The sequence below is a fragment of the Mobula hypostoma genome, chromosome 10 (assembly GCF_963921235.1).
Source record: "Mobula hypostoma chromosome 10, sMobHyp1.1, whole genome shotgun sequence".
Taxonomy (NCBI): domain Eukaryota; kingdom Metazoa; phylum Chordata; class Chondrichthyes; order Myliobatiformes; family Myliobatidae; genus Mobula; species Mobula hypostoma.
Genome location: NC_086106.1, coordinates 107,333,333 through 107,359,674, shown reverse-complemented (window position 1 = coordinate 107,359,674; position 26,342 = coordinate 107,333,333). Strand labels below are relative to the sequence as shown.

At 42.5% G+C, this 26,342-nt stretch overlaps 1 protein-coding gene across 5 annotated transcripts in view; it reads left to right on the top strand.

The window, feature by feature from the left end:
- LOC134353102 (serine/threonine-protein kinase PAK 3) overlaps window positions 1–26,342 on the top strand; it is a 253,885-nt gene that overhangs the window by 207,001 nt on the left and 20,542 nt on the right. For all 5 annotated transcript variants that reach the window (XM_063061005.1, XM_063061007.1, XM_063061004.1 and 2 more), the window contains 5 exons: window positions 495–675; window positions 851–914; window positions 18,596–18,644; window positions 20,237–20,349; window positions 24,598–24,715. In XM_063061005.1, coding sequence (XP_062917075.1) covers window positions 495–675; window positions 851–914; window positions 18,596–18,644; window positions 20,237–20,349; window positions 24,598–24,715 — 525 coding nt within the window. The remainder of the gene's footprint in view (window positions 1–494; window positions 676–850; window positions 915–18,595; window positions 18,645–20,236; window positions 20,350–24,597; window positions 24,716–26,342) is intronic.

Here is a 26,342-nt window from a genome sequence, read left to right as displayed (position 1 = left end):
ACTGAATTACAGTAAATATATATAAATATTATGTATTATATAAATTTTATATATATATATATATATAAAACAGTTAAATTAGTAATGCAAAATAGGTAGTGTTCATGGGTTCAATGTCCAATTAGAAATTGGATGGCAGAGGGGAAGAAGTGTTCCTAAATCATTGAGTGGGCCTTCAGGCTTCTGTACCTCCTCTCTGACAGTTCCTTTCCTTTGGAGAAAAAAAAGTAGAGAGAAGAAATAGAGTTGCCATTAAAATCAGTTTTTTTTTTGTGCCTGTTCAATTTTAAAACTAATCTCCCTGCATTATAGGAGGAATTTGATGTAAATTAGGACTCTGACCTCAACACATTCCTATCACATTTAGAGCTGAGCTGCGCAGATCAAGAAAGTTCCAGTTGCCAAGACTGATGATGTTTAGCTGTCTCGGGAGCTTTTACATATTTTTAATGAGATGTTTGTTGTGATTCTAACTAATCCTTTTGTTTCTCCAGATTTTTACCCGATCAGTAATTGAGCCCATCGTTCCAGTGGCACCTGTCAAAGATGTGACAACGTCTCCAGTCACAACACCACCTGAAAATGTGAGCGGTCTGAACAGTCAGCTCTGCAGAAACACTGACAAGCAAAGGAAGAAATCCAAGATGACGGATGAAGAGATCCTTGAAAAATTAAGTATGTATTTTAAAGCAATCCCTCTTGACTATTGTTGCAGACCTTCTATTTCAACAAAGAGTATTAACTAATGACTATGATAGATATTCCTTTCTAATGTATTAATTTACACAAAAACAAGTTCTACATATTATGAGTCCAATATCTTTATATTTAATGTGAACTTTTCTTTCAGGAAGCATAGTTAGTGTGGGTGATCCCAAAAAGAAGTACACGCGGTTTGAAAAGATTGGCCAAGGGTAAGTGCAAATTCTTCCTACATCAATAGAGAAATGAAATGTAAAGCTATGCTATTGTATGACCAAACTTAAAAATGACATCAACAATAACAGTGGTACTTTTACCTTCCATTAATAAATCAGGATTCTACCAAGTCATTTTTGATTTTGCTTTATTGTTTACAATAACAAACTTCTGATAAAACTTCTAATAGTTTTACTTTAGAAGCAGGACTTCATAATAAACTACATTGCCTTCCATAAAATGACATCTGTGATTTTAGTTGTGGCTTCCTGATTCAGTCCTTAGTAAATCCATGTACAGTTTACCTTTCCATGATGGGACTGCTAATCAATTTATACCTTGCCCTTCACTCCTCATCACCTTCTCCTGTCAGTGATTGATTGTAAACATGATCTGAAAATTCAAGCAACACACACAGAATGCCGGAAGAACTCAGCAGGTCAGAGAGTATCTAGGGAAAGAGTAAACAGTTGATGTATGGGCTGAAACCCTCCATCGGGACTGATTGTGTTTGCTGCGGGATTCTGTAATTCCGGTCCTTGGCATTCAGTGTCATTTTTATAGTCTTAGAGATTAGTCTGGAGTTATGAAAATATGGATGGCAGATATTGATAAAATGAGAGCCAGTCTTCAGGAAATAAAACCTGTTCAACTGGTACATTCAGGTTATCAAAACCTACTGTTGGATGTGGGACATTCTAATTCTGTACCATTCAAATGATCTATGCAGGGAAGACAATAGGTGAATGTCCATGTTGTGGAGAAACGGCAGGTAGGTGGAGATGAGTCCGTGGCCAGATCAGCTGTGATCTTATTGAATGGTGCTACAGGCCAGATGACCTACTCCTGCTCCTATTTTTTATGTCCTTATGTTCACTGGTTGTTGTTGAAAACTTCAGGATGAGATCAGTGATCATCTCCTGCATTAACACATTGTTAAAGGTGTATCCTTGCTACCCAATGCACAGTTTAGGACAGGTCTGCTTCATTACTTCATATTCTGGCTATTCAGGCAGCCATCCCTGAGCACTAACAAAACAGAGATCATCTGGATGCCGGGTGTTTGTGCTCAGAAGCTTTTGGAACGGACAGTAGTACTGAATATTCAGAGAGTTTCTGCTGTTGGGATATGCCACCATTGTAAATATGGAGTTCTGCAGAGTTACCAGTTTAGTATTGAATTGACTTTATTTCTTACGTCCTTCACATACATGAGGAGTAAAAATCTTTGTTACGTCTCCATCTAAATCTGCAATGTGCAATCATGGTAATTTATAATAAATAGAACAGGCAATGTAATATAGTACGCTCAAATCAGCGTGAGTTCATCAGTCTGATGGCCTGGTGGAAGAAGCTGTCCTGGAGCCTGTTGGTCCTGGCTTTTATGCTGCGATAATGCTTCCTGGATGGTAGCAGGAACTAAAACCATTGAAAATGTAGTTATTGTTTATTATTGGCTTTCCATTCAAAAAGTATAAAACATTGTGTAGGGAGAGAACTAGGTTCCCTCCAGATGATCTGAATAAAGTGCCACGGTACATAGCGGTCAGTGCGACGATATTACAGCTCAGACAGCTCCGGAGTTTGGAGTTCAATTCCGGTACCGTTCTGTAAGGGGTCTCTGTACGTCTACCACCCCCGTGGAATGCGTGGGTTTTCTCCTGGTCCTCCTGTTTCCTCTCTCAGTCCAAAGACGTACCGGGTGGGTTAATTGGTCAACGTAAATTGTCCCGTGATTAGGTCAGGGTTAACGGGTTTGTCGGTTGCTAGGGTGACGTGGCTGTAAGGGCCGGAAAGGCCTTCTCCATGCTGCATTGCTAAATAAATAAATGGCCAAATAAAGCCTTTGTATCTCCCGGTGACATCTTCCCTGTGGCTCAGTTTAGTCGGTCACAACAATAGAAGGAAGAAACTCTGAAGCACTGATTGAGGGAGAGACTCCCTTTAGTCATTGAATAGGCCACGATCACACACTACGAAGCACATTTGGAATTCACTTGAGTTCAATGTGGGATATTTTCTGGCTGTTTGATTAAACCATCAGTCAGTTCAGTATCAGGATTGTTTAGCAACTGTTCATGACCAGGGAGGACGTGCTTCTTTTATTAATGTGACACTATTCAGATCTAAAGTTCACCCTAAATACTCAGATATTTTGTGATGTGATCTTGTTCATCGCTCAGAATTTTCCTAGAAATCTGTTTATTGTGATACAGAGTAACACACACAAACCTCCAAGAGGACCACAACCTTTTCGTAGTTTGGAGGTTTGGGTGCCTCAGTGACCCGGAGAGCAATGCTGGCTGGAGTCAGGGCTCTGTGCTTCGGCTCTTGATAGGGTCACCCATGCCAAACAGGCCAAAGGGCAGAGGATAGACTCAGAGTGGTCCATTGGCCCTCCAGGTTCGGGGGTTCAGCTCAGAGTTAGCAGCCTGACTGCTGAAACAAAACTGTTATGCAGTGAAGAATCCTTCCACATCTGAGTGCGATGGCATTCATGAGTCTCCACCCAGGACTTGCGTGGCTGGCAGTAGTGAAAACCGAGAGAAAGCTAGTGACACAGTGAAGGAAGCCAGAAATGGAGAACCTTCATTGCAGCCCTAAAAGCCAGTGGCATAACAGGCAATAAGTAGGTAACACACACGCAAAATGCTGGAGGCACTCAGGAGGTCAGGCAGCATCTATGGAGATGGAATCAATCAACATTTCTGACTCAGTACTCTTCATCAGGACTGGTGATTGAGTGTGTGTTACTCTGGATTTCCAGAGTCCTGAAGAGGGGTCTCACCCTGATACATAGATTATTTATTCATTTCCACAGATGCTGCCCGACCTGTGGAGTTTCTCCAGCATTTTGTGTGTGCTGATCTGCAGAATCTTTTGTGTTTATGTTTAATTAGGTGTTGTTTATGGCATTAGTAGGAGTTCCTGCAGGTTCCTTCGCAAAATGACATTGATTGGATTGATAGGTTTCAAATGACCCAAAATCAGGAGGTGGTGTTTGATTGAAGGCCAGAGCTACTTCTGTCCACAGGTGAAGATGGGGGTGTATTTTCACAGAGATGAGGGTGCACTACTTCAGCCAGAAGATGGTGAATCTGTGAATTTCATTGTCACAGGTGGCTGTGATAACCAAGTCATTGGGTGTATTTAAAGTGGAGATTTGTAAATTCTTGATTAGTAAGGACGTCAAAGGTTACGAGGAGAAGGCAGAATGAGATTGAAAGAGTCAATAAATCAGCCATGATGGAATGGTGGAGCAGACTTGATGGGCCAAATGGCCTAATTCTGCTCCTGTGTCTCATGGTGGGTGAAGGTTGCCTTTGTCAGTGGTGTGAAGGTATTATCTGAAATGTCTTTGTATGTTCATTTATACAAAGGATGTGAGTGTTGCTGAGGATACCTGAATTTATTGTGCATCCCTAATTGCTCTGAACTGTACTGTACAGACGGATGAAAGTAAACCATATTATTTGGGTCTGGAGTCATTAGTGAATTCAGTATATATGGCAAATTTATTTCCGTGAATGGATATTACAGGACATGAATTTCACTCTCTACCCTGTGTTAAAGCCATACTAAATGTCCTTAACTCTGGGTTAAACAACAACTACCTGGGATGAGGGAGATTGCAGGATCATCGGACTTGTGAGAGCGAAAAGGGTCTGATTCATTGTGGAGAGACCTGTACTCCAAATTGGGCCAGGTGTTTGGGAATAGTTATTACCTCTCAACCAGCAGGCTCCTGAACCAGAGGGGAAAACTTCTTCACTCGTTCCATCACTGAACTGTTCCCACAACTTATGGACTCACTTCTAAGGACTCTTAGAAACATAGAAAACCTACAGCACAATACAGGCCCTTCGGCCCACAATGCTGTGCCAAACATGTACTTACTTTAGAAATTACCTAAGGTTACCCTTAGCCCTCTATTTTTCTAAGCTCAATGTACCTATCCAGGAGACTCTTAAAAAACCCTATCATATCCGCCTCCACCACCATCGCCGACAGCCCATTCCACGCACTCACCACTCTTTGTGTAAAATATTTACCCCTGACATCTCCTCTGTACCGACTTCTAAGCACCTTCAAACAGTGCCCTCTTGTGTTAGCCATTTGAGCCCTGGGAAGAAGCCTCTGAGTATCCACACGATCAATCCACATGATTGACTCTTCATCTCCTGTTCTTCATATTTATTGGTTATTTATTTATTATTGTTTTTATTTTTTCTCAGCTCAAGCTGGTTAAACCTGAGCTACAAGCATAGCCAAGCACACTCATTTCTCGATTGCTAGGAACTTTCAGACTATTCTAATGGTGTTTAGTATGGTTGCTTTCTGGAGATTCTGGAGATATTGCTCTGTAGACTTAATTGTTCTATGCTATTGTGTAGTGATTTTGGGATGACCCCTGTTGTCGATATTGCTATTGGGGCAATCTATTGATACCCTGTTCATGTTCCATAGACTATTAATTTCCTCTTTTAATTCAGCATACTTCTGTTGTTTTCAACTTACTGATTTCTGAATTTTGTGTGTTGTTGTTCTTATGATTATTTGTTTTTTTTCTTTTTGTATTTGCATAGTTCGTTATCTTCTGCACACTGGTTGTTTACCCTGTTGCTGTGGTCTTTCTTTGATACAATTTTGCTTACTGAATTTTTTGAGTATGCTCACAAGGAAACGAATCTCAGGTTGTATATGGTGACGTACTTGTATTTTGATAATACAAGTATGTCACTTGTAATTTGAACTCAGTGTTGATGAGCATGAGATCTGAAATATAGTAGAATGTTATCTGGGACAGGTACAATTCATTGTTCATCTTCTTCCATCACATGCAAAACCAGAAGTGCTTTTGTGCTTTGAAATCATTTATATGTCAGCAAAATATTAGGATTATATGATGAGCTGGAATCCTTCAATAAGCTTGGAACTTGCTGTGAAGGCACATCTCATTGATGGTGACACTTGAGCAGCACTTAATAATGTCACTGCAGGGAATATCCAGACAGCATGTCTGGTTCCAGATTATACACGAGCTGTGGTTTTAAACATTAAAAGCCGGATAAAAGGGAGGGATGGAATGGCACCAGCAGACATGCATAAATATCACATGCTAGGATGGTTTATTCTTTCATTTTGGCATAACCAAGACCTTAGAGCTAATTTTACTTGCTCACTCCAATGCTATTCCTCAGCACATTTTCAGCAGCAAGATCCTTTTTTCCTTCCCCAGCAGCTTTCAGAGCTGCACTGAGATGAGCTGGGATCAGCCCCGTTTGTTTGAGCTTCCCCGCAAGCCGGCCCAACACATTTTTGTTCCTGTTTGTGCTCAAGTCGCGTATTTATTGCAGACCCAGATATGTTCCATAAGAAAAATAAGGTTTTAGAATTTGATCCTTGGGAAAATTGTTGTCTCCCTTTGCGCTATATATAGTATTATTTTAGTTTCCTGGTGCGGTAGAGTAGAGGTTAGCACAACACTTATAGTGGCAATGACTCAGGTTCAGTCCTGTTGCTGTATGAATCTTCTCCCCATGACCACTTTTCTTCTGGTCCTCTATTTCCTCCCAGATCCAAAGTTAATAGGTTAATTGATCACATTGGTGTTTTAGGGCAGAAGGGCCTGTTACCATGCTGTATCTCTGGATAAATAAGTATTCATTCATTCATTCATGGGCTGTTGCCAAGGGCAATATTTATTGCCTGTCCTCCATTTTCTTTATTACTACCCGGATGATGGCGAAGAGCTTTCTTCTTTATCTGGGTTGTCTCGTATGATGATATTAAATCATCATTTTGCCAAGCAGAGATGGCCAATCATTTGTCAGGTGCACATCGGGCCCAGCATAGATTCTTTGAAAATAATTGGAATTTGGCTCAGTCTGTGCCAAGCTGGCCCAGCACCCTGCTTTATGCATGTGTCTAAAAACACAAACACGAGGAAATCTGCAGATGCTGGAATTTCAAGCAACACACAGAAAAGTTGCTGGTGAACGCAGCAGGCCAGGCAGCATCTCTCAGAAGAGGTACGGTCGACGTTTCGGGTCGAGACCCTTCATCAGGACTGACGAAGGGTCTCGGCCCGAAACGTTGACCGTACCTCTTCCTAGAGATGCTGCCTGGCCTTCTGCGTTCACCAGCAACTTTTGTGTGTTATGCATGTCTCTTCTGCTCTTAATTAATAGCAATGTACACTCAGTGGCCACTCCTGCTGTGGTGGCCATTGAGTGTATGTTCATGGTCTTCTGCTGTAGAGTCCCATCCAACAAGCTTCAACATGTGTGTTCAGAGATGCGCTTCCATGGTTCTTTGACTATTATCCAGCCTGGAGATGGTATAGACTGCAGTAAATTTGCATTGTGGCAGTGGAATTATATGATAATGGAAGTGAAGGAGATGCTCAGTAAATGGCTGGTTGTCTGTAGATGCATTGGGGTTTGTTGCATGTTGTTATAGATGTTCTCTATCAGGAAGAGAGGAGGAGCTACATGCTGTGCTATATTTATCCCCAAGATAGTGCCAGCAACTGATGGCAATGATTGCAGATTGCTCACAAAACTACTACTAAACACGCTAATAGATATACTACTTCTACCTCTTCTGAAGTGCTATGATTTGCAGCCTGTAATTTCCATTTTAAGGATGTTCTTTTGAGACAGCTAAATGATCAGGGGCTCCTGTGATCTCCTAGGGACTCGGCGACACTCCTGAGTTGCTGGTATGGCTGGGGTGGCCAACACTGCGGGTGGATGTTGTGTCGAGGCTTAATGGAGGAAGATGAACTTGTGGTCAGCACCAATACTCCACGCCAGTTAAAGCATCAAACAGGATTAAAATCGTTGAGGGCGAGAGTGGAAAATGAACAGGTGTTCAGCGCCATCTACCTGCATTGACTGATCTCCCTCGCTTCTCACTACTATAGTTGGGCAGGAGGTACAGGAGTCCTGGGTCCCGTATTGCCAGGCTTGGGGGCAGTTGGGCAGGAGGTACAGGAGTCCTGGGTCCCACACTGCCAGGCTCGGGGGCAGTTAGCAGGAGGTACAGGAGTCCTGGGTCCCACACTGCCTGGCCTGGGAGAAGTTGGGCAGGAGGTACAGGATTCGTGGGTCCTGCACTGCTGGGCTCGGGGTCAGTTGGGCAGGAGGTACAGGAGTCGTGGGTCCTGCACTGCTGGGCTCGGGGGCAGTTGGGCAGGAGGTACAGGAGTCCTGGGTCCCACACTGCCGGGCTCGGGGGCAGTTGGGCAGGAGGTACAGGAGTCGTGGGTCCTGCACTGCTGGGCTCGGGGTCAGTTGGGCAGGAGGTACAGGAGTCGTGGGTCCCACACTGCTGGGCTCGGGGTCAGTTGGGCAGGAGGTACAGGAGTCGTGGGTCCCGCACTGCCGGGCTCGGGGTCAGTTGGGCAGGAGGTACAGGAGTCGTGGGTCCTGCACTGCTGGGCTCGGGGTCAGTTGGGCAGGAGGTACAGGAGTCGTGGGTCCCACACTGCCGGGCTCGGGGTCAGTTGGGCAGGAGATACAGGAGTCGTGGGTCCCGCACTGCTGGGCTCGGGGTCAGTTGGGCAGGAGGTACAGGAGTCGTAGGTCCCACACTGCTGGGCTCGGGGTCAGTTGGGCAGGAGGTACAGGAGTCGTGGGTCCTGCACTGCCGGGCTCGGGGTCAGTTGTTGCCCTGCAGCCACTGGGCTCCTGAGTGAGATTCACTCGCCTCAGCTCTGAACTGGCTCCGTGGCTGTGAACTTGACCTTCGGCAACTCTCTGGTTAATGTTCTGATGTATGTTTACTTTTTTATTGTTTGTGAAGTCGTGTTTTTTTTTGCATATTTGGTGTTTGACAGTGTTTGTTGTACGGGGTTTCTTTTTAATGGGTTCTATTTTGTTTCTTTGTTTTGTGGCTGCCTGCAAGAAGACAAATCTCAAAAACCAAGTCCACCTGTACATACACAGGTATACTTCATTGTATATAGTTCACGATTATTTGCACTATTGTTTTGTTTGCTTTTTGATTCTGTGCAGCGAGAGCTCAGGGAAACCGGCGTCAAATTCCCTGTATGTGTCCACATACTTGGCGATAATAAAGGATTCTGATTCTGGTTCTGAAATCTCAAGGTTGTGTATACAGTATACATACCTCAGGAATAAATGTACTTTGGACTTTGTGTGAATCTAAATTCTGATTTAAGAAACTGAAAGTAGATTTTAAATTTTAGGTTGAAAGGAGGACAATATTTCCATAATTTTGTGTATGTGAATGTTGAATTATCTCTCTTCATATATGCAGATTTGTGAAGCAGTAGCTTCACTGTGTTATTTTAAGAGTTTGTTTCCAAGTCGAAGTATTAAATAGCTGGAGTGTATGGTCTTGAGGCTTGCAATGTTGTAACCTGTGTGAAGGATATGATTGTGTATTGAAGTCGAGGTATTGGTAGGTGAACTTTGGGACTGTAGTGAACGGAGCTGGCCGATTGTTGAAGGTGCTTGGATGCAGCATTTGAAGATGTATTCATTCTTGTCAGATCACTTAAGTTCGTGTTATTCTGCATCAGTGCCCTTGAGGCTACCCTCCAAGTATAGGCCTCAATGACTATCTGTATTCTCTGCCTTTTCAGGAGCGTCTGAAGCCCCTTGCGGGAATAATACTGCTCACATATTTCCCACCTCCTCCAAGGTGTCTGAAATCTTGGGGCACATTTTCTTCCATATTATGCCACGCTACATGGTTTTCTAGATCAGATTTACCTGCTGTCTAACTTGTGTTACTGTTTCTATATCTCAGGGTGCACTGCAAATTCCAGCCCCCTCTTGCTGTGTAAACTGGTTTGTTATTTAATGATAACAATCACAGTATTGGCGCCTTCCATCTTGCAAATACCCGATCAATGCTTGACCACAACCATTCTAACAAATAGGCAGCTTGAAGAACATTGCCTTTTTTGGGTTTTTTGGTGGTGGAGACAGCGATTTATCTAGTGTATCTTTCTAGGTGGTTCGAGGGCATCAGAAAATACAGTACGTTCCATTCTACTGCAGGCATCTTTACAAAATGTCCATTGTTTTTTTTATGCTTCTCCTATTGCATTTTAACAACTATTTATTCTCAATATTTGCCAGCTTGTGGTGTAGTGGCATCAGCACCGGACCTCAAGGTGAATGGTCCTGATTTTGAATCTGGCTGGCTCCTTGCACACTTACCATCCGTGCTGGGTTGAGTGTCGAGCTAGCAACTCGGCCTCATTTAAAAAAAAACAGACAAATACTAAGGAAGCGGCAAAGTATGCCTCCTGATGTGCAAAAAGGAACAACAACAGTTCTCAATATTGTCTGACCTTGATTTCCTTCTGTTCAGCCAAACCTTTTAATTCTCATTCCCATTCCAGCATAAGGCCATCCTCAGGGTGGTGGAGGAGCAACATCATATATTCAGGGTCTGGGTAGCTTCCAACCTGATGGCATGAATATCAATTTCTTCTTCCAGTAAAAAGTTTTTTTCCCTCCCCCTCTTCTCTTCTGTTCCTCACTCTGGCCTATGCCTCTCCTCACCTTCCCATCGCTTCCCTCTTGGTCCTTTCCTCCTTCTCTTTCTCCTATGGTCCACTCTCTTCTCCTATCAGATTCCTTCCTCTCCAGCCCTTTACCTTTCCCACCTACCTGGCTGCATCTATCACCTTCTCGCTCCACCCTTTTTATTCTGCCATCCTCCCCCTTCCATTCTAGTCCTGAAGAAGGGTCTCGGACAGATACGTCAACTGTTTATTCATTCCTATAGATGCTGCCTGACCTCCAGCATTTTGTGTGTGTTACTTTGGATTTCCAGCATCTACAGTCTTCCCGTGTTTCAAATGATCTACTGCCACATGGATTGATTACTTTGCTCATTCATTCTTGTTTTCCTGCCTCTCTAACCTGCTGCTCATTTTGTTGTGGCTTCAGAAATCTCCCCCGATTGGACCAGTGGCCTTACTTATACAGGGAATTTCATAACGTTCCAGTAGCTGCCATTGTTGATGTCAGCATTTTTTAATTGAGGCAGTGGGTGCCAGTCTTGTGCCATAACCACAAGGTTAGAACACCCAGAAGGCCAAGGAGATCATTGTGGACTTCAGGCATGCTAGAAGCCACACTCGCGTCCCCATCTACATCAACGGAGCTGTAGTGGAGCATGTAGCAAACTTCAAATTCCTTGGTGTCCACATTTCCGAGGATCTCACCTGGTCCCTGAACTCCTCCATCCTGGTCAAAAAGGTGCAACAGTGCCTTTATTTCCTGCGGAGCGTCAAGAAAACTCACCTCTGTCCCAGGATACTGACGGACTTTTACTGCTGTACCATTGAGAGCATACTCACCAACTGCATCTCAGTGTGGTATGGCAATTGTCCCGTATCGGACTACAAAGCACTCCAGTGTGTTGTGAAAACTGCCCAGCGGATTATTGGCACCCAATTGCCCACCATTGAGAACATCTACCATAAACGCTGCCTGGGCAGGGTGAAAAGCATTATCAAGGATGTATCTCACCCTAACCATGGACTCTTTACTCTCCTCCCATCAGGTAGGCACTACAGGAGCCTCCGCTCCTGTACCAGCAGGCACAGGAAGAGCTTCTTCCCTGAGGCTATGACCCTGCTGAACCTCACATCACAGCGCTAAGCAGTATTGCATCCGTATTGTACTGTCTCAGTACTTTTATTTTTGTATGCTGTAGCACTTACTTTTTATTCGCAGTTATTTTGTAAATTACACTATTGTTTGCATTTCTGGTCAGATGCTAACTGCATGTCATTGGCTTTGTATCTGTACTCAGCCCAATGACAATAAAGTTGAATCTAATCTAATCTAATACCTGTACAATTTGATTTGTCTATCCACTGTTGCTGCAAGCTGCATGGTGAAACAGCTGTTTGACTGGTAATGTGCTCAACCTTGATATTGAAGGAATATACGTGTTTATAAGACGTAGGAGCAGAATTAGGCCATTCCCCTGCCTCCGCTGGGCTTGTAGTCAGTACCTGTCTCCAACCAAAAGCACTGAATTATCTGAGTGGTGATCTTGAGAGACATCTGGTGGTAACGGTAAAGGGCAGCACGGTAGCGTAGTGGTTAACGCAGTCGCTTTCCAGGAGCAGTGATCACCGATCACCGGTGCTGTCTGTTAGGAGTATGCATGTTCTCTGCAGGACCACAGGGGTGACCTCTGGGTGCTCCAGTTTCCTCCCACATTCGAAAGACGTACAGTTGGGGTTAGTGAGTTGCGGGCACCCTATGTTAGCACTGGAAGCCTGACGATACTTGTGGGCTGTCCCCAGAACAACCCTCAGACTGTTGCCTGTTGATGTGAAACATCTCATTTCACTGTCTGGTTAGATGTACGTGCGACAAATGAAGCGAATCTTTTCCTTTCAAAAGTTGGATCAGTGAATGACTCTTGATGGAATTGAGTCAAAAGTGTGCAGATTATCTCTCATGTAGTAGGTATGTACAGAGCAGGCTACCTTACATTACTCAGCGCTACCTTGGGATCAGTGTCCCACTCCGTTACTTAATATTCCTCTGAAGAATATTTATTACTGAACATATTCACAGTAATCAAATTACTTGTGTGTGTAAATGGATCAGGAATTTTAAAGTAGATATATTGGACTTTAAAGAAATGGGTACTTTGTACCCATCACCTGCTTTTGATCAAACTAGTTTTTTTTTAAATAAAGATGTCCCTAACGGGGTGGGGGGGGGGTGGGGGGGTCATTATAAACTGATAATTTATATGTCACTATCAGACTACTACTCATGGTGTACTATTTCACCTCCATGAACACTGTCTCAGATTTTTCCTCTCTCTTTTCTGCACTACATATTTCAACTTAAGTCACCCCATCACTGAATTGTTTCCACAACCTATGGGCTCACTTTCAAGAACTCTTTGCCTCATGTTCTCTATTTATTACTTATTTTTTTTTCCTCTCTTCCTGTATTTGCACAATTGGCTGTTTTCTCTTTTTGTTCAATTGTTTGTTTGTCTGTCCTGTAGGGTGCAGTCTTTCATTGATTGTACTGTGTTTCTTGTATTTACTGTGGTTGCCCACAAGAAAATTAATCACAGTGTTGCATATGGTGTCGTACATGTACTTTGATAATACATTTACTTTAAACTTTGAACCATGATACACTTATGTCAGTTCAGTATCTGAGGAACACCGACTTATGATCGCATTACAGCACAATTTTAATAATGATAACTGCACATTAAATAAAGGCTTGTGGCCTTTTTCTGGATGTTCAACTTGCTTGCTCCAAAGAGTAAGTTAGGATTGAAATCCGAGATAGCAAATAGCAAATCTTTAGCAGTAAATCACAGTTCTCATTTTCACCGTTGTACAGTTTTGACGTCTCAGCAAAACTTAAAATTGACCCAAAAGTGTCCGTGTCATCTTATCCTGATTTTTATAGGATCACCTACAATGTCTGTGGTATCAGACAGAACTTTGCCTGCAGGTCTCGAGTAAGAATTATTATCTAAAACTGTTTATAAAATGTATTTCTATTTTTGCTAGTGCTGTACTATTTCAATTTGTTTCCTATGTATCCTAAAGCAATATATTTAAATTAAGAGACTAAAATAGCAATTATTTGAGTAGAGACTTTGCATGTTGTAATTCTATGTAATTGAAGAGAAAGTATTGTTGCTTCAGAACTCAAGACAGAGCAGGGTGCACATGACAATCAAGCTAGGAGCCACTTCATCTGTCTGGTTGCATCTATTCTTTGCCCTGTGTTGGAACTCTCATTTTCTTTGTAATGGGTGGTTGTGTACAGCAACTTTCAAAAAAAAATAGGAACTGCCTTTAGTTCAATGGGTGTTATTTGCCTTTAATGATACAGATGATTCTCTGTGTTTCTTGTCAGTGGCAGCGAAATTGATGGCTACGGCTAATGGAAAATGAAATGACATATAGCAACAAGCACAAATACCTGCTGTTCAATTTTCCCTGGTTCCTGTATAGGTAGCCGTTAGCAGGTTACTCCAGCTCCCAAGATATTGAAGGCTTGATTTTTCCTCTAAACCTTGGGACAGAATTCAGAAATACTTAAACTCTTGTGGCACAGTAAATTTCCATACTGCTGTCTTATGCCATGGGCTGTGAAAAGTGAAGTGGCAACTATGATTTGTCAGGTGTGGAAATTTCATCCTCTCAACCTTCACAATTAAAGGAGGGATGAGGAACTTGAGGTTAATTACTGACTGATAATGGCACAGTTCTCTCGTGGAGAAGGTTGCTTGGCAATGGAAAGAAAGGAGTGATGTCTAATGAGAAGAACATGAAGCTAATCTATTGAGTGACTGGAGATCAGTGGTCATGATGGTGTTGACATTGCACCATACGGTTCAATTCACTGCAGTATCTCAGGTAAACTGTTTACCAATTTGGAAGTTCTTTGCTTTGGCTTGCTACATGTGCTCAGGAGAATTTCTTCAATTTAAGCCTGTAATTGTTTCCTTATAGTTCAGGGAGTTCCATCTACCTCACTGTTTTGCACACAGCTTCATTTTACTAGTGCATGTATTAATCTTTCTTTTGAAACCCGCATACAACAGTAATGATAAATAGCCTGCAGTTTAATTTGCCACAGTGATTGTATAGGTAGCCCCTGTGAATGAGTACTGTGCATAAAATGGAAGTTCCTATTGTAGAGTCCAAGAGCTTGACTGGGCACTGAGACGTTGAAAGTTGTGTTCAATCTATCAGAAGATTTGAGAGATGACTGTAGCAATGACTAATGATGTTGAAGCCAAGAGAACACGTTGTGTAGACTTGAAGTTTGCTGCGCTTGGACCAATTCAGTTGCCAGTATTGGAAGTTTTTCATACTCCATATTTCATTCTGTTTAACATGTAGCATTTAATCTTCAGTAGGCCTTACTGTTTATTCTGTATGAATAAATTGATTGCCTGTTAACCCCATGCCCATTTCTCACCCCTCCACTAGCTCCTTCCGTGCAACCCAAATAAATGCAGCAGGATGAAGCCATCATCTGGCTGGTCTTTAAAAGCCATTGGAGACGGTAATTCACTACCATCCTGAACCTAAGCTAAGGATGGACTAATCATTCATTACACAGATTGGTTGCGTAACGCTTTACAGCACCAGCAATCGCGATCGGCGTTCATTTCCCGTCGCAGTCTACAAGAAGTTCGTACGTTCTCCATGTGACCCAGTGTGTTTCCTCTGTGATCTCTGGTTTCCTCCCACATTCCAAAATCTTACAGATTAGGGTGAGCAAATTGTGGGCATTAGGGTTGGCACCAGAGGAAATGACGCATTTCACTGAATATTTTGATGTTTCAGTGTGCATGTGTGAAATAAAGCTAATCATTAACATCTTTAATACATAGAAGGAAATGTTATTTTAAATTATTTTTATATATCCATGCTCCAAAAGAAAAGTTTAATGTTGATTTGTTCATTAAAATGTTTGGCCCTTTCAGAACAAACCCTATTAATTATTTTTTCGAAATGCTATTTATCTTTCATTTACAGAAAATAATTTTTGTTCTGATAGCATATAAATGCACTGAATAATATTCGACACTTAGACCTAGTTGTGATGACTGAAGCATTCATTCTGTCCTGGTGAAAGGTCTCGGCCTGAAACGTCGACTATTTATCCTTTTCCATAGGTGCTGCCTGGCCTGCTGAGTTCCTCCGGTGCATGTTGCTTTCCATTTTCCAAATCGTTTTAAGCCAATCTTATTAAATATTGTCTTGTAAGCTGCTGTCCTTACACAATGCAAAGGAGGTTCTGCACCAAGCCAACCACATTCTATCTTGCAGCACCAATTATGTTTGCCTTCCAAAAAAAAAAGCTGCATAACTAAAGATGCAAATGTTATGAGAAATGGTCTGTTCTTTTGATAAAGTAACATCAGAGGTTTTCTCAAAAAGTGTCAGGAGCAGGCGCTGGAAATCTGAAATAAGATCTAAAAGCAGGAAGTGCACAGCACGTCAAGCAATATCCACAGACAGAGAAACAGTTACTGTGGGTTTCCTCTGGGTGCTGCACAGTCCAAAGACATACCAGTTAGTAAGTTCATTGTCCCGTGATTAGGCTAGGTTTAAAGCAGGGTGCTGGGCAGCACGGCTCAAAGGGCTGGAAGAGCCTATTTTTTACTGTATCTCAATAACTAATATTTTTTTTAAATTTAAGGGCATTAGAACTGGAAAGGGTTAAAAATTAACTAAGTTAGAGATGTACAGGAAAGTAGCACCATCCAGGTCTCTGGCAGCAAGTCTGGCTCTGTGGCTCAGAATGAAGGGGGGGGGGTGGAGAAGAGGTCAGAGATGTCACGGATCAGGTCAACAGCATTTTTAAGGGGGACAGTGAGCAGCCGTAAGTTGCTATACAAAGTGGTACCAACAATGCAATTTGGAAAAGGGATGAGATCCTGTAGAATGAATATAGGGAGTTAGGAAGGAAGCTAAATGTAGCCTTCAAGGTTAGTAATCTTAGGGTTGCTGCCTGTACAACGAGCCGTTGAGTGTAAACATAAAATGATATAGCAGAGGAATGTGTGGTTGAATTGTCGATGCAGGGGACAACATCTTAGGTTTCTGGATCTTTGGAATCTCTTCTAGGGAAGGTGCGACTGTACAAAGGGGGCCAGTTACACCTGAGCTTGAGAGGGACTAGTGTCATTGCTGGTAGGTTTGCTTCAGCTGTTATGAAGGTTGTAAACTAGGTTGGCAGTGGGACAGGAATCAGAGCCTTGGGTGAGATGTTGGGTTGGTGTAAAAGTAGAGGGAAGGATAGGCAGTGGACAGGGCATGAATGGGTGGGTTGAAATGTGGTTATTTAATGTAAGAAGTATTAAGAGCAAAGATGATTAATTAAGAGCATGGATCAGTACATGGAATTATGATGTTTTGGCCATTACAGAGAGACTTGGCTATTGCAAGGATAAGATTGGCTGCTTCATATTCCAGTGTTTAAATGTTTTGAAAAGGGATAAGAAAGGAGTTAAGAGGGGTGTGAAGTGGCATTGCTAATTACAGTTAGTATCACAGCTGCAGAAATGGAGTATATTGGAGAGGGTTTGCCTACTGAGTCAGTGTGGGTGAAAGTCAGAAACAGGGAAGGAGCATATACCCTATTTTGAGTTTTCTATAGGGGCCCGATAGCAACAGCGACACTGAAGAGCAAACAAGTAGGCAGATTTTGCAAAGGTGCAAAAATAACAGGTTGTTATGGTGACTTCAATCTCCTTAGTGCAAAAGATTTAGATGGGGTAGAATTCAAGTGTGCCCAGCAAGGATTTCTGACATAGTATGTGGACAGGCCAACTAGGGAGACCGTAGTGGATCTAGTACTAGGTAATGAACTTGGTCAGGTAACAGATCTCTCAGTGGGTGAGTATTTCATCGCCATGGACAAGGATAGGAGCAGACAGTATGAGAAAGTATTTAGCAGCAGGAGGGCTAATTACAAAGGTATAAGGCAGGAACTTGGGTGCGGATGTTCTCAGGGAAAGGCACAGCAGAATTGTGGAGGGTTTTTAAGGGGGCACTTGCATGGGGTTCTGGAACGGTTTATCTCATTGAGATGGGAGGGTGAAGGAACCATTATTGATAAAAAGAGGTGGAACATCTAGTCAAGAGGAAGGAAAAAAAACATATTTAAGATTTAGGAAGCAAAAATTTTCCTTTGAGAGTTGCAAGATAGCCAGAAAGGGGCTAAAGAAGGTATTTGGAGTTGGAAGGGGGCCTTAGAAGGCTTTAGTGAGTAAGATTAAGGAAATCCCAAAGTATTATACATGTACCTGAAGAAGAGGTTGATGTTTAAAGTGAGGTAGGACTGCCCAGGGATAAATGGTGAATGTGTGTTTGCAGTTAGACAGAATAACAATTTGACCAGACTAAATGGGCTGAACAGCTAGTTTCTGTGTTGTAGTGTTCTGACTCTACGGCATCCTTTCAAGATGAGTGGAGGAAGGTTTGGGGAGATGTCTGAGAGTGGTAAATGCCTGCAATGCGCTGTTGGTGGAGGCAGATGCAATAGGGACATTTGAGACTCTTAGGCACATAGATGAAAGTAAAATGGAGGGTTATAGGCTCTGCAGGAAGGAAGAGATAGATTGATAGAGGAAGAGGTAGTAAGTTAAAAGCTTGGCATGAAAAAGGCCTTGTTTTTGTTGTGGGAGTTTGTGAACTTAAAATGAGTACTATTCCCGAGCTGGAGATAGAAGCCAAGGAAGGGAAGAGTCAGAATTGGACCAGGTAGCAACAGAATGGAAATAAGAAACAAAAGTAATTAACCTTTCATGTTCCATACAAGATCAGGAGGCAATACTGAAACTACCTGAGGGTTTTCCGAAAATATACCTTCCATTTGTATTAACAGACTGGGATGCTTCACTGCTTTAAAAACATTTAAATTCAATCATTATCATGAAGCTTCTGTCCAATACAAATGGAGGATCCCAATCCCAATCTAGATTATACCAAGCAGAAGCCATTATTACACTGTCTTTGACCCCTTGAGCCTGACTCTCATGTTTGCTGATGGACTTGGTTGTGTCTGTTTCTCACAAAGTAAAGTCTCTACAATATTGCTGCTTGTGCCACATTTTCAGAGAATATTGTGATTAAATGTACTCAACTTCTCTTTTACTTTTTCTGTAGAGCATCGGGCACTGTATATACAGCAATAGACATTGCCACTGGGCAAGAGGTAAGTCTGAAGCTCCAACTTATGATGCATCAGATAATCTCCTTGCTGAGCATGTTTTGAATTTGTGGTGTGCAGGATCTTTCGGCAATGCTGTGTGTTTATATGAACGCTTGCATAAAGTTCTCTGTGAATAATGTACCTCTTCCTACTTAATTCAACACCCGATGTATTGCTTAGATTGCACCGCACTACAGACACAGCTGTATGGTTTTCTAGTTTTCTCTCCCAACCCAAAACTCTTGTGTCATCTCGTACAAAAGAGCCACCAGACCTCCAGAAAGAAACCTTTAACATTGTGCAACCTGTGACGTTCCAGGCAGGAAAGCCAATTCTATCTTATTTCCCATTTCCTTTTGTGTGTTGCATCTTGCAGGTCCCAGCACTTGACGAACAAGGGAGCAATCATTTGCTTATTTTCTCGTGTAGTTACAATTTACTGGAGTGTCTGGTAATCAATATACATTTTCTCAAGAGGGATCATCAGAGTTTAAATTGTGCTAGTGTTTCCAAAATATTCTCAGTTATTGCCCATCTGCAAGCATTTGCATCTAGAATTAACATTTGACGTCAGTGGACTGACATCCCCTCTTCTGTCATTGCATCGGTAAAATTTTCCTTCATGGTCCACCTCAATCACACTTGTCTTTGTTGATATGTATCATGAGGCTTCTAAGTAATTGCTAGATTATTCTGCATACATTTCGTGCAGGAGCTTTGCATTTTTCTCATATTCATGGTATTTGGTTGACATTTTGAACTTGTGTGCTGACAGCTGTCGGACTGTATTTAAATTGATCACCAGCACGGTACTTTCACTATCTGACTGTCAACAGCAGAGACATTTTACCCCTGGGGCTTTCATCTTGACAGGAATTGTTGAACAAAGGGGAGGAGGTAGTCTTCATTATTTGTATGCATGTATTACGATTGCTGAGTACCTGTTTATTCAGGGAGCTGCATTTATTCTCTGGATGTGCTCTATCCTATTGGGTTTGTTTAGAGAGGAGAAATGTACTAAGAAGAGTGGGATGGAAAATCCAAGTAAAATACTTAATTTCTTCATTGAATTGGTCCCAATTCCTTGCTGCTAATCTGCGTCACGTGTTATTTGAAGTAGACAAATCAATCCACCGTGCACGCAAAGTGGAGGCCTTATCTTGAGTCATTTCAAGCTTTTTTTTTGCAAATTTGCGAATTGACTGAACCTCAAAGTTTAATCCTAAATGAATGCTCTTTGTACGTCAGCCAGGCTGCTTGGCCTTGAGAATTGGGTTGGGGAGGTAACTAAATTCGCACCTCATCCCCTTTGCACTCTGTGTTCATATCTGCAATATTGAGCAGAAGCTGCTGGCTTGCAGTCAGTGATAGGAAGCTTGGTTTAGACTGCCTTCCTGTGTCTAATTCTAATGCAACGCGACAGCTCTCGAGGTCATCTAGACTAGCATAAATCAGGCAGATTTTGCACCCATATGGTTTGACACACCAGACAACCTAGTGCACTGAGCACTAACAAATTTTCAGTCTTAATTTTTGAAGGAAACACTTTGATCTGAGACCACATTTTCACAAACCTTAACTGAATTTGATTACAGGTGGCGATTAAACAGATGAATCTGCAGCAACAGCCTAAAAAGGAGCTGATTATAAATGAAATCTTAGTCATGAGGGAAAATAAAAATGCAAACATTGTCAACTATTTAGACAGGTGAGTCCTTACCACAAGCACAACTTGACTTGATGTATCCCTTGAGAAGCGATCGCACACGCTCAGTAGTAGATCAGTCTATTCCAGGTTGAGTGCCCTTTATCCGAAATGCTTGGTGCCGGAAATGTTTTGGATTTTGGGTTTTTTTTTCAGATTTTAGAATAATTGCATCTATATAATGAGATGCCTTGGGAATGGGACTCAAGCCTGAACACAGTCCGGTTGCATTATAAATACAGCTTATATGAAGGTAGTTTTGTATAACATTTTTAATGTGTACATTGAACTATCAGAAAGGTAAGCTACTACTACCTCATCCACCCAGGTAGATCGTCAGTGGCTGTTCAGCATTGTCATCATTCCCAGCTCTGAATTTGTGTGCTACTGGTAAGCAGTACATGTGTTCATCACACATGTTCATCATGTGTGTACTCATTTCATCAGCAATGATCTTGGCAAACTCATAAATGAGTTTTTCTGCTGCTTTATGATCATTGGACACCCCAAATTTTTAAAAATTCAGTGCTGTGACTTTTCTTAAATTTCTAAAACTATTCTGCTGAATATTCACAATTGCCTTCAATTTTCAGTTTATCATAATAGATTTTGCTTGTTTCATGATCAGCATACCATTAAGCGGTGTATGTTCACTCTGACACTGATGAATCCACTCTTTCAATACACGATCGAGATCTTCATTTCTCACTTTATGCTGGGTTTTTCTGTGTTTCATGAAATTCTTTTCATTACACATGTAAGGTCACTTCTTTGAACTGTCCGTGGTGCACAGAGAACTAGGGAACTTTCTCAGCGCCTTATGGAATTTTCCATTTCTGATGTCGTGTTAACGCTTAAAAAAAATTCGGATTTCGGAGGTTTGAAAATTTTGGATAAGGGGTGCTCAACCTGTATTTCATTTCCCAAGCTGTTTTACTTAATAAATGATGTGTTCAAAAATGGGGTAAAAGGATCATATTTTTGTTCTAGATTTTTATGAATCATTTTCATGCTCTTATAAAAACAGTTCATATTCTTACGTAATGCTGCTAATTCTGTCTTCATCTTGGATTTTGGGTTTGTCTTGTCCCAGAGATATGAATGATACTGCAATTGTGGTATTATGTTATCCTGATGAAGTGTTACGCTATCAAAACTGTCATCTCTATAACTAAATGCTCTACTTACTGTACAGATGGATGTAAAATATCCCAAATCACTGTTAAGTATATCTGCCATGTTTTCACAATGTAACCATGACTAGCCTTCAATAGTACTTAACTGTCTGTAGAATACTTCGGATTGAACGAAAGTCATGAAAGATATAGTAGAAATGCATTTAAGTTAACTCATTAAGATGCTGGGGAGCTTGTGATGCCATGCATAATTTGGCTCACAATGAAACCAAAATGACTTGTAATACTAGAAAGCAACTCAAGCATATGAAAGTAACATCACAGGAATCACTTCAGGATCAGATCATTGGGCCTGATTGCATGGGAGCAGCTGAGCCTTGAGCAAGGACTGCACAAAGTAACTGTACTCTACATTTCTGCACAGGTGGCAGAAACACTAAAGATATCTGGCATAAAGTAGAGTGGGGCTTCCTTCGGAGGGGGAAGTGTGTTGTCTTGGCTTTTGGGTGCTTAAAAGTGCATGATTCTCTTTGCCCAAATCCGAAGTTTTAAAATTAGGAAATGCATATTGGGTCCTGTTGTGTTCCCCAACCATATCGCAGTCACCACCCTGCGACCAGATATTGTCCGAGTGTCTGAGTCTACTAAGCAAGTGGTGCTGCTGGAGCTGACAGTCCCATGGGAAGATAGCTTGGAGGAGGCCTTTGAAAGGAAGCTCTCCAAGTACGCAGGACTGGTCAGCAACTGTCAGCAGACTGGATGGAGAGCGAGGTGTCTCCCAGTGGAGGTTGGTTATAGGGGATTCATAGCCCGTTCTTTAGTTAGAGCCTTCAGCATTTTGGGCATCGAGGGAGAGAGGAAGAGGAGAGCCATCCGCAGTACCACCGATGCGGCAGAGAGGGCCTCAAGATGGCTGTGGCTCAAAAGAGGGGAGCCATGGAGTCATAAGTAGCTAGCCATCTGGACACAAGCTGGGGTCTGATCAGCCCCGGCTGGGTCACCTGGAGGAGGTCGTATGATGTTGAAAGACCCGAAACACCCGATGATTCCAGGAACATCACTGAAGATGTGTCCAGAAGCATCAATAGATGCATGTACATAGCTATAGTGAAGGAATTATGGATATCCATGCAATCCATTGACGTTCCTGTCAAGGTGCAGTCACTCAGGGTGGTATAGTGATACAGTAGGTAGTGTTCCTACCTCCCAGCACCACAGACCCAGGTTTGATCCTGGCCCCAGGTGCTGCCACTTAACGGAGTTTTCTCATTCTCCCTTGGACCACCTGGTTTCCCTGGGTGCAGTGGTTTCACATCCAGGAACCTGCTGGTTGGTAGGTTTATAGGTTACTGTAAATTACTCCTAACTGTTGAGTAGCCAAAACAAGGTGGTGATAGGCACGTGAGAGAGAATCAATTAGCAGGAAATAAATTGGAGTGAAATGAGACTGGGAGGATTGCTGTGAGAACCAGCATAAACGTGATGGGCTGAATTGCACCCTATGCCGTAAAGAAACATGGAAAGGACTCGTATGACTCTATCCGTGATCCAGAAGCATGACCAAGGTGAACATTTTCAAGATCTGAATGGTCTCTAATTGGTGCTGATTTTAGACAAGGTGAGTTTGTGTGAGTCCCTTCTGTACACTATGCTTTAATAGATTGGGAACTTGAGTAAGACCATAAGACATAGGGACAGAATAAGGCCATTCATCCTGTCAAGTCTGCTCCGCCATTTAATCATAGCTGATTTATTTTTCCCTCAACCCCATTCTCCTGTCTTCTCCCCATAACCTTTGAAACATTTACTAATCAAGAACCTACCAACCTCTACTTTACATTTTGGATCTCCCCCTCTCCCTCCCACTTTCAAATCTCTTACTAGTTCTTCCTTCATTTAGTCCTGACGAAGGGTCTTGGCCTGAAATGTCGACTGTACCTCTTCCTAGAGATGCTGCCTGGCCTGCTGCGTTCACAAGCAACTTTGATGTGTGTAACCTCTACTTTAAGTTTACCAATCAGTTGGCCTCCACAACCGCCTTTGGCAATAAATTTCACAGATTCATCACCTTGAAGTAATTCCTCCTCATCTCTGTTGTAAAGTGACATCGTCCTGCTCCGAGGCTGTGCCTTCTGATTGGAAAAGTTTCAATGAGATCCCCCCTCCCCTTTCTTCCAAACTCCAGTAAGTACAGGTCCAGAGCCATCAAGCACTTCGAATATGTTAACCCTTTTATTCCTGAGGTAATTCTTATAAACCTCACTCTCCAATGCCAGCACATCCTTTCTTGGATATGGATCCCAAAGTGATGCCCTCTGTTGGTGGGAGTCGACCATGGATGTTGTGTCTTAGCTGTCTCTGCTGTACACAATCCAGGGCAGTAGGGTACAAAGAACAGGCTATAGCCCGTGCATCAGGCTCCCCCTCTCCACACAGCTGATGAATCCAAAGGAACGGCAGAGACTGATACAGCTTGGCACCAGTGGCGTTGCAGGAGCTGCCAGTCAGTGTTGAACTCAATGTGGTACTGGATTTTTCCTCTCTATTTACTCTTGTAGCCCTCCCCATGAGTGGATATAGCTGCAAGGCAGCAGAGGTTAGAGATCAGAGTCTGATTTCTCCTAGATGAGTTGCCAACCACAGCTGACAAGCCCCATCAGTCCAAAGCGAATGGTTTTGTACCAGTAACCTACCTTTGCTCCTTCTGTCATTAGAAACAGTTCCGCTGGGCTTAGTAGCTAAACCGCATGTGGAGGCTAGGAGCTGGATTTGGTTGTCAGAGGCTATTTGGGTGCATGCCACTGGGAGTATTTAATAGATAGTGTGAGCTTGTCCCCAGTACTACCCCTGACTATGACAACCTTGGGGAACTGTGGGGGGGGGGGGTGGCACACAAATCTACTCACAATAAATGGAGCCCAAACCTGCACAATATCTGGGTTGTTCATGCCATATCCATATTCTGTTTCTTGAGGGCTACGTCTTTTTGATATCAAGACTCAAAACTAAGTCTTAATGTTTTATTTTTTTCTCCTTATGAAATTAGTCAACAGTAAAATTTGGTTACAATTGATTGCCAATAGCATTTATTTATGGTTTTATTTTCTTTTGCCAGTTATCTTGTGGGGGACGAACTCTGGGTAGTCATGGAATATTTGGCTGGGGGTTCCTTGACAGACGTGGTCACAGAGACCTGTATGGATGAAGGTCAAATAGCAGCAGTGTGTCGGGAGGTAAGAGGAATGTCATGCATTGCATTTCACTTCACAGCAACAGTGCCTTTGAGCAATATGCAATTTATTTTTTAAATGTCACATGATCTACTAAAAGCTGTATTGTTTCAGCATAGATCAGAAAGAGCCTCAACTGGTATGTAAAATGTTACAAAGGTATGCATTAGATTCTCAACTGACCCCATCCAATTCCATATGATTTTCTGTTCCTGCACTGGGATTTAAAGAGCTGATGTGAGACCCTTTGTTGCTCTGACTAGTGTTCAGTAGAATGGGGAAGGTTTGATGGATTGGTAAGTGTAAGGCAGGAATGATGTAGAGTGGTGATGGGGAGGGATGTGGTGTGGAATCTGTTGCAGAATGAATAATGAGAAGAATCTGTAACCGCAGAAGAGAAAGGACTATCTTGCTGAAGCAGCATCTTCCCAATGTCAGATCATAATTTAAAGACTTCAATGCTATTGGCTGTTTTTTTTTTGCCAGAAGGAAGAGCCAGCTGGACTTCCATGAATGATGAATTAGATATTACAAGTTTGTTTGAAAATGGTGACACAAGATTCTTTCACTGTGATCCACATTCAGTTGATTGAGGTGGATGATATATAGAGGACCACATAGAAACAGCGTAGAGGACAATATAGAAAGGACTCCATGTAGATTATAAACATGAGAAAGTCTGCTGATGCTGGAAATCCAAAGCAACACACACAGAGAAAAATGCTCGAGGAACTTAGCAGATCAGGCAGCATCTATGGAAATGAATAATCCGTCGATGTTCCAGGCGCAGACCTTTTTTCAAGGCTGGAAATGATGGAAGACACTAAGGATCAGAAAGGAAGGATGAAGGGCATCTTCCTCCTTCCTTTCCTGTCCTGAAGAAGGGTCTAGGCCCAAAACATCAACTATTTATTCACTTCCATAGATGCTGCCTGGCGTGTTGAGTTCTACCAGAATTTTGTGTGTTTCCATATAGATTATACCTGCTTAAAGCATGTTAGCGATTTTTGTGATCGTCACAAAAAGAGGAGGCAGGATGTAAAGCTGGTAGAACAGTGACATTATGTTGCCGGAGACTCGTGCTCATTTCTGACCTTGGCTACTGTCTGTGTGGAAATACTCACTGAGTCACAGAGATACAGCATGGAAGCAGGCAGTTCGGCCCATCCAGTCTGTGTCAACCATCAACCACCCATTTACACTAATCCTACATGAACTCCATCTTATTTCCTCCACCCTCAGATTCTACCGCTCACTTACACACCAGATGAAACTTACAGTGTGCAATTAACTGGAAAGGACCCGGAGCACCTGGAGGAAACCCACACACTCATCGGGAGAGCGTGCTTTCCTGGTTGAGATCTGCTGGGCTTATCTCACCAGCAAAAAGGGGTCCAGGCCCCATCAGTGTAGCCTGGGGCCATGGCGAATGGCTGCTGAGGAAACCTGGCCCCCATACTGCCTTGATTGCCCAGACAATTGACAAGGTCTTGCTTAACCAGTTGTCTAAGTTCTGGGGAACCTTTAACTGTTGCTTACTCTCATGATATTGGGAAATGTTTAAGACTACTGAACATCAAGCACCATTAAAAAAGAAGCAGGTAACGTGTTGAAAGTGCTGGACAGCCAG